This window comes from Lissotriton helveticus, chromosome 3_1 (assembly GCF_964261635.1).
Source record: "Lissotriton helveticus chromosome 3_1, aLisHel1.1, whole genome shotgun sequence".
Lineage (NCBI taxonomy): Eukaryota > Metazoa > Chordata > Amphibia > Caudata > Salamandridae > Lissotriton > Lissotriton helveticus.
The window spans coordinates 1936641090-1936648974 of NC_136061.1; the positions used below are offsets into that span (position 1 = coordinate 1936641090).

The 7885-nt window shown below is 45.1% G+C and overlaps 1 protein-coding gene across 7 annotated transcripts in view; it reads right to left on the reverse strand.

Annotated features, from left to right (window-relative positions):
• Positions 1–986: 986 nt before the first annotated feature.
• Positions 987–7885, reverse strand: part of KIF23 (kinesin family member 23) — a 258929-nt gene continuing 252030 nt past the window's right edge. For all 7 annotated transcript variants that reach the window (XM_078683000.1, XM_078682998.1, XM_078682996.1 and 4 more), the window contains 3 exons: positions 3061–3142; positions 2642–2712; positions 987–2017 (listed from right to left, as the gene is read on the reverse strand). In XM_078683000.1, the coding sequence (XP_078539126.1) occupies positions 2002–2017; positions 2642–2712; positions 3061–3142 (169 nt within the window). In that variant the 3' untranslated portion in view covers positions 987–2001. The remainder of the gene's footprint in view (positions 2018–2641; positions 2713–3060; positions 3143–7885) is intronic.

The window sequence follows — 7885 nt, forward strand, 5'->3', positions numbered from 1 at the left end:
TTGAATCTATATTTACACCACTTAAATAATGTGCATTTACGAAATGATTGTCTTTTATTTACATTCCATCAAGTAACAGTTGATTTGAATTTTCTCCACAGTGATATTCCTTGTGGGGCCATTCCGTTCTACAGTTTCAGAAACATATTTCTTATGCCCAATGTCTTGGTGTTTTACCATGTAGAGCTTAGCTTCACATTCGTGATGGCATTCAGTCGTTTCAGGCCTTGGAGTAATGTGCTGAACCCAAACACTTCATGGGGATCTACCACAGATGTTTGTGACAGTCCCTGCAAGGTTTAGGCCCTGTAGTCTTACACAGTGACATGCACACTGGACGATTTAAAGAGGAAAAACAGCCAAGGAATGAAGAAAGAGCGGTGCTCTGGATCCACGCTTGAAGATATGAAAACAAATAGATAGCATGCGTGGGTGGTGCTATAAACAGCTCTGCTAGTCTCTTCTGCAGTGGAACAAAGTTAGCACAGTCACATGACGCCACCTCAGGACCACTTCTTTTTGAGTTTCCAGATCAAGTCTGGTGCTTGGGGATATTCACTAGGTGAGGAATAAATGGCCAGAAATATCCAACATAAAGCGTTCAATATCATCCCATTCAATATTTCAAGAACAAATCCAAGAATCCATTTGTGTACACCAGGAAGAATGTCTACCATAGTAAGACACCAACTACAATGAGAAAAACCTAAAAACTAGCAAACAGATTTTCTGTCATACAAATTGCTACAAATTGCTACTTATTTTTGAATGATGAAAACAGACATGAAGCCGCTCCCTCCATATGTATATATTTCTTCACTGCATTTTTTGGAGCTCATGGTGGTGAAAAAGAAAAGGGCACAAGCTATTGTGAACAGCTGCACCACATGTGGCAGCCTTATTAATGATTCAGTGAAAAGCACGTGAAAGTTCTAGACAAAATACAAATGCTAAATTACACACAGCATACCCTTCTATAACCAAGCTGCATAAATAAATATTTATTCTCAGTCAAAATAAACCTTGATCCAGGAACTTTGATGGTGTGAGAAACACAAATACACAGACAGACCTGGACAGAAGGGAGAATACAGAAAGAATCACCTTTAGTGTACACCATCACCTTGCACAATAACAAAAAGGGAAAGCTATCCTGTGGCTCATTGGTCTACTGCCTTAATACAAAAGTAAGCACTAAGGGAGCCTATGATCATCGCTTTGCATAAGGAAAAGAAACAAATATCCAATTGCTTTTTTCCCAAAAACATTTCAAAGAAAATCCCTTTACAAAAGTATTTATTAACAATGTGGTCTTTCTGATTGGCAGCAAAAGCTGTTTTCTCTGCTGAACATCCCACTTCAGTCCAGTCCATCTACAAACATTATAAAAGTTCTTAAGATGATTAACAGCATATACAAATATCTTAACAAGATATTCTAAAGTGCAATCTTGCAAACAAGCAACTAGCAGCATTGTTGTACGTGTACACACGATTATAAAAATTTGCCCACTTCCCTGGGAAAAATGTCCAGAGGTCCACACATTAAATACAGGATCAATATCGATCCAGGTTTCCAACTCTTATTACTGGTCATGGAGAGCCTGTGTACGCGTCCTCCTAGTAATAACGCAAAGGGTTCCTCCTTAATCCCTGCATGCTCTGGAGTCAACTTCTGAAAACCTTTCATGATTTCATCACTGTAAAATACTGCACAATATTCATAGAAAAGTCTGCCATCAACGAGTAAAAGGAAGTCATAAATTACTAAAAGCAGACTATAGAGTGGGTGTGTATAATATAAATATAGAAAGTGTTCAGAAGCATGGGTGCCATTAACTCCCCCCTGGCAGTTGCTTCTCAGCCAAGCACTGTCGCTTAACAGTTTAATATATATATCTTGGGGCAAGTCTTGTAGATTTTCCTCGAGCCACTGCACATTTTGGTGTCCAAGGACATAGTCTGGTTCCTCTTGTTGCAGACAATGTGTTCATGTCATGGTTCAGGGCTTCCTGCGCCTGGAAAGAGAAGCAAAGGATTTAAGAAAAATCCACTTGATGCAATCAGAACACAACACATCTTAGTGTATGGAGTCCTGGCGTCTGTGTTATTGCAGACTTCTGATACACAGCCAGGCACCAAACCACTCAAGTACCTTTTGTTGCGCAGGCTTCAGCTCCAGAGCGCCCAACACCACGATTTTCTTACTTCAGTACAATCAAGTAACTAGATTCACACGCTAACCTAGTGCGTAAGCGTGCCATCCCCAGACTACTAGGTGTTCACAGCCCCCCATCTCATAACCAACCTGCGGTTATACAATCAAGAAAGGACATAATTTGGCCCCAATTTTACAGCCTAGCTTATGGGATTATATTTTTGCCTGTTACCAGTGTGAACCTCTTATCAGCAATATGGCCATGTGCATTTCTACATCATCTACTATGAGCCCATTATACACAGCAAAGTCAAGTGTGCTACCAATACCCTATAGAGTACAAGATTAGCACACTTTTCCTGAAAATTATCAAAAAGCAACACCTTTTGTGGTTTCAGAACGCCCTTCCAGAGTCAGCCACCACAAAAACGTTTCGGCCTACTGATTGTGAGCTCTGTGCTCACAGGCATCTAGCATCACTTACTTGGGTACTGCATGGTGCTGATATCCAGGACCGAGGTTCGACCCAGCCCTCATCTCTACGGCCACAGAGCACTGGGAACACAAAAGAATAAGTTATAATTGATTATCCATATAGCACACCCCTACCCCGCCCACCCCCAGTATATGGTCAGAACATCTGGCGACAGCAAACTTCATCACCCTCAATAAGACAAAACCGCGAAAATACCATGACCCAGGAACACTTGACTGAATGTCAACCTCACCCCCAACAGCAAAGACACCCGCAAAAACCTCTATACTAAGACCCTTTACCCAAGTAGCGTAAACCCAATAACAAGCTCCCTGACATGGCTGGTACTGAAGCAAAACAAAGTATATGATCAATAGCTACAGATGACTGGACACATCAATAAGGACCACTACTGTTGCTGTACTCACCCTGGTCTCCACATCCGTCCACTCAGACTCTGTAGTGTCCTCTTGCTGTGCTTGGGCAGATGGGGAGGATCGTCGCTTACGGCTTAAAGAAGTTATAATGAAAAATTGTAAGAACACACACAAAAGGAATGCACTTTATGCAGAAAGCATGAACTGAGTAAGCAGCTTAGTTAGACCACTTTTGCACTACAAATCAAAACACAAAATCAACAGGATTTATTCTTTAAAGCACAGCACCCCAATGACGACTACTTTCATTCGATGAACTGGACTAGCTACTTTAGAGGGACACAGACAACAGATTGAGGAAACAGAGACTAGTAAGAACATTAGGTAAAGACATTAGGCAAAGAGTAGCTGTAGCCAAAGGATCGATGTCTTAAAGACTCCCGGCTGGTGGCAAATTCAACCACGTTGGCTCATGCATGCTTATTCCGATTACCGGCATGGCATTGACAAAAAGCCAGAATCAAACTTAGATTTCGAAACTGAAGAGCAGAGCCCTGGAGGAAATCCCCACCAAAGGTCAGGTGCATCAAGCTTGAACTAGACTCATAGGCCTCAAAAGACAGAACATGTGTTTAAAGAACTCTAACTTGTCTGTACTCATCTTTAAAATACCCAAGTGTAGTGCAGGGATAACTAAATGAGCCACTGGTTGTTCCCGGCCATCATTTTCTATATTTTTGTATAGACATTTCAAGCCCTGTGCTAAGTAACACCAGCATGGAGGGTGCAGGAACATTCCCTATAACACCCAAGCCAATTCCAAAAACAACCTCAGGGAAGGCAAAAGTCAACACGTTATGGTGAATTCTATATCCACACTCAGATTCTCATCTCCTCAATCTTCCCATGTGCCAAACCAGATCCAGTAAGAGGAGACTGATCTCCTGCACCAGCAGGTGAGGCCAGCAGCTCCATCTTGATTACATCATGGATTGGACATCCCAGAGTTGTAAATGGCACCACCTGGTGCTCTAAAATCCACTCATTTTCCCCCACCCCCTTGGAGGTCTGAGACAAGTCTGATAACAAAAGAATGCAATGTCCAAAATTAACCGGATGCCATAAAAGCAGTAAACCACTCAGGATAGAGAGGCAGACATGACTGTGAGGAATGAGCTGAAGAATAAGTAGATAGACTATCCAAAAGAAAGACTTATCAAATTTGAATAATTTCTTCCAATTATTACTTATACGCTCAGACTTCTCACCTCTTGAATCAATACCAAAGCAGTACAACACATGAAGGCAGGTCTGTGGAACAATTCAAGCCACGAAGATTCCATAGAGTGGATACATAACAAGACTACTCAAACACACTATAGATAGGAAAAATAAACTGAAGAGGGAATCCACCACAGACGTCAGCATCATCCAAGGAAAAAATATCATAAGTGGGCACTCGACCAGTGTGGTAATCTCCCAATGTACTTATCAGCACAGTTCACTGCAGACAGACTGACACTGTTCTCTAAACAACCTGCCCCACAGTGAGCAGCAACGCCTGGCAGGAGGTATGCCCCTCAGGCAGACTTTTGGGTAGACCTCATGCGGAAGGCGAGCTGACTGGGAAGCATTACCCTCAGACATTCAGAGCAAGGTCCAAAGCAAGATCTGGAGATTAATGGCCTCGCTAATGGATAAGGCCCAGATCGTGCTTCAATAGGGCAGGCACTACTGATAATTAGCATTGGCAAAACCAATTTTTTAACCTTTTTAGTCTATTAGCTGAGGAAAGCAAAAAAAAGGCACGATGATGCCGAGGCGAGCACGTGGCGGGTGCTTTACTTCATATGCGTGTGCATTTGTTATTTTATGTACTGTTCCAAGATGGCAGACTCCTCTTGGAGCATCACACTTTAGAGATGTGAAAGAAGTTAATGAAAAACCGAACATCCCAGCTGCAAATGACTGCAGCTTGGCCTTAAAATAAATCATTTGCTTTGGGATGGAAGAGTAAAGGAGGAGTGGGTGGAGGCAGTAGACATTAACGTGCACGAAAGGAAAGGGTGCAGGGGAGTAATGAAGCCTGATATGAGAGAATGGTGCGAGAGGAGAAAGCAAAAAAGCCTGCGTGGGCAAAAGAATGGAGGAGAGGTGATGAGGAGGGAAAAGGATGCAACGTGGAGTGTATGCGACTGGGAAATTGAGGGATGGAGCAGCACATGAAAGAAAAAGAATGCAAATCACACGTACACCCATAAAGTGTTTAAGGAAAATGAAAAAAAAAGTTGTTCTCTGAATTTTAACAGTGGAAGGACACAAGTCATCTTGTCTAAAGGGTGGAAAAGGGCTATGCCTGAGGGGAGGAATGAACAAGGAGAGGAAGGAAAGCCATACATTACCAAGCAAGCAAATGAGCGAACAGGACAAGTTACTTCGATAAAGATATTTCTAGTAGATAAATTATCTCACCACAGACCTTGTGAATAATCCCCAGATGTCTCACTGGATCTGGAAACTCTCAGAGCAGTTCTGCGCACCACTAGGTGGCATTATCTGGCTGCACATAAACATCATTGCGCACTATAAGTAACATGCAAAGATGCATATAAGCTCCACCCATGTGCAATGTCAGTTACTTTCTAGGGTGTCCGCGTCCTCAAACGCAGAGCCCAATAGCAAATTGATATGATCAGGAAATTGCCTATCAAGTAAATCTTTTCGATTTCCTGTCTGTACACCTATGAATGCTTTGTATTGTTGTAATAGTTTGTTGATTTTAAAAGGAAGAATAATTTTAACTGTTGCACACTAGCCATTTGCACATTTCCTACTCCTTTTCTTATTTGTGTCCATATGGTGATTTAATATTACAAATTATGTATTTTATTATGCTTGTATGATTTGTATGTACAAATCGAATAAAAGCTTTTGAACTTGATATGATCAGTGAGCGGATGCCTAGATTGGGTGTTTTAAATAGAAACGTAGTCTAGTTCACATCACAGGAAGGTATGAGGCTTAGTGAGGAATCTGTGATAAGTATCCACCAGAAAGAGGAGTTACCGACGGTAACTAACTAGTTTTTCCGATGGATATTTCTAACCGCAGTATCCTCACCCAGTGAATAGATACCATGGCAGTACTTCCCAAATTGGTGGATTTGTGAACTAGTTCAGACCAAAAAGTCCTGCAGGAAAGAGCAGACAAAATGCCCCTATCAACAGACCAGGCTATCGAGGAAGTAGTGCTTCATGAATGTATGTACCAAGGCCCACATAGCAGAACAGATCTCTAGAACCTGCACTCTTGATGCCTATGCAGTGCTAGTAGCTTTGGACCTGCTGGAATGAGCAGGCAATCCTTCTGGGGGATGCTTTTATACCAGTGCATGGCAGATTTTTATGCATAGAACAGTGCATGGGGAGATGATCCGCTACACCCTTCTTTGCTCTGGGAAACCCAAGAAAGACAGTCCAATTTATGCTGGCCAGTATGATTGATATAGAAACGGAACACTTTTAGGGTCCCAAGTGATGGTCTCGTCATTCTTAATGGGAGGAGGTGGAGCAAAGAATAATGGGAGTGTGATAACCTGACTTATGAAAAGGAGTAACCACTTTTGGTGGAAATAAAGATCAGGTCCTCAAAACCAACGTAGAAGAAGGTGGTGGTATAATATAGGTTTACACAAGAGTCTGAAGTTTGATTACATGTCTAGCCAATGTCATGGCCATGATAAAAAAGGTCTTTCAGGTCACAAGTCTGCAGGGGCAACTGTGCAATGACTCAAAGGAAGTGCACATCAGAAATGTGAGGCGTAAAATGAAGTTCCACTAGGACTTTGATAGAAACAATGTTGCAAATGTTCAAAAAAACCTTATAACAGGCGACTTAAATAACGAATGGTTATCTGGCAACTGCAAGGCAAGAGGAAGCGAGAGAGAGGGGGCGAGAGAGCGGGGAAGAGGGGGCGAGAGAGCGGGGAAGAGGGGGCGAGAGAGCGGGGAAGAGGGGGCGAGAGAGCGGGGAAGAGGGGGCGAGAGAGCGGGGAAGAGGGGGCGAGAGAGCGGGGAAGAGGGGGCGAGAGAGCGGGGAAGAGGGGCGAGAGAGCGGGGAAGAGGGGGGGCGAGAGAGCGGGGAAGAGGGGGCGAGAGAGCGGGGAAGAGGGGGCGAGAGAGCGGGGAAGAGGGGGCGAGAGAGCGGGGAAGAGGGGGCGAGAGAGCGGGGAAGAGGGGGCGAGAGAGCGGGGAAGAGGGGGCGAGAGAGCGGGGAAGAGGGGCGAGAGAGCGGGGAAGAGGGAGAGAGAGCGGGAAGAGGGAGAGAGAGCGGGGAAGAGGGAGAGAGAGCGGGGAAGAGGGAGAGCGAGAGCGGGGAAGAGGGGAGAGCGAGAGCGGGGAAGAGGGAGAGCGAGAGCGGGGAAGAGGGAGAGAGAGAGCGGGGAAGAGGGAGAGAGAGAGCGGGGAAGAGGGAGAGCGAGAGCGGGGAAGAGGGAGGGAGAGAGCGGGAAGAGGGAGAGCGAGAGCGGGGAAGAGGGAGAGCGAGAGAGAGGAGAGAGCGGGGAAGAGGGGGCGAGAGAGCGGGGAAGAGGGGCGAGAGCGGGGAAGAGGGGGAGAGAGAGAGCGGGGAAGAGGGGGAGAGAGGAAGAGGGGAGAGAGAGAGCGGGGAGAGGGGAGAGAGAGAGGGGGAAGAGGGGAGAGAGAGCGGAAAGAGGGGGAGAGAGAGCGGGAGAGGGGAGAGAGAGCGGGAAAGAGGGGGAGAGAGAGCGGGGAAGAGGGGAGAGAGAGCGGGGAAGAGGGGGAGAGAGAGCGGGGAAGAGGGGAGAGAGAGCGGGGAAGAGGGGAGAGAAGAGCGGGGAAGAGGAGAGAGAGAAGGG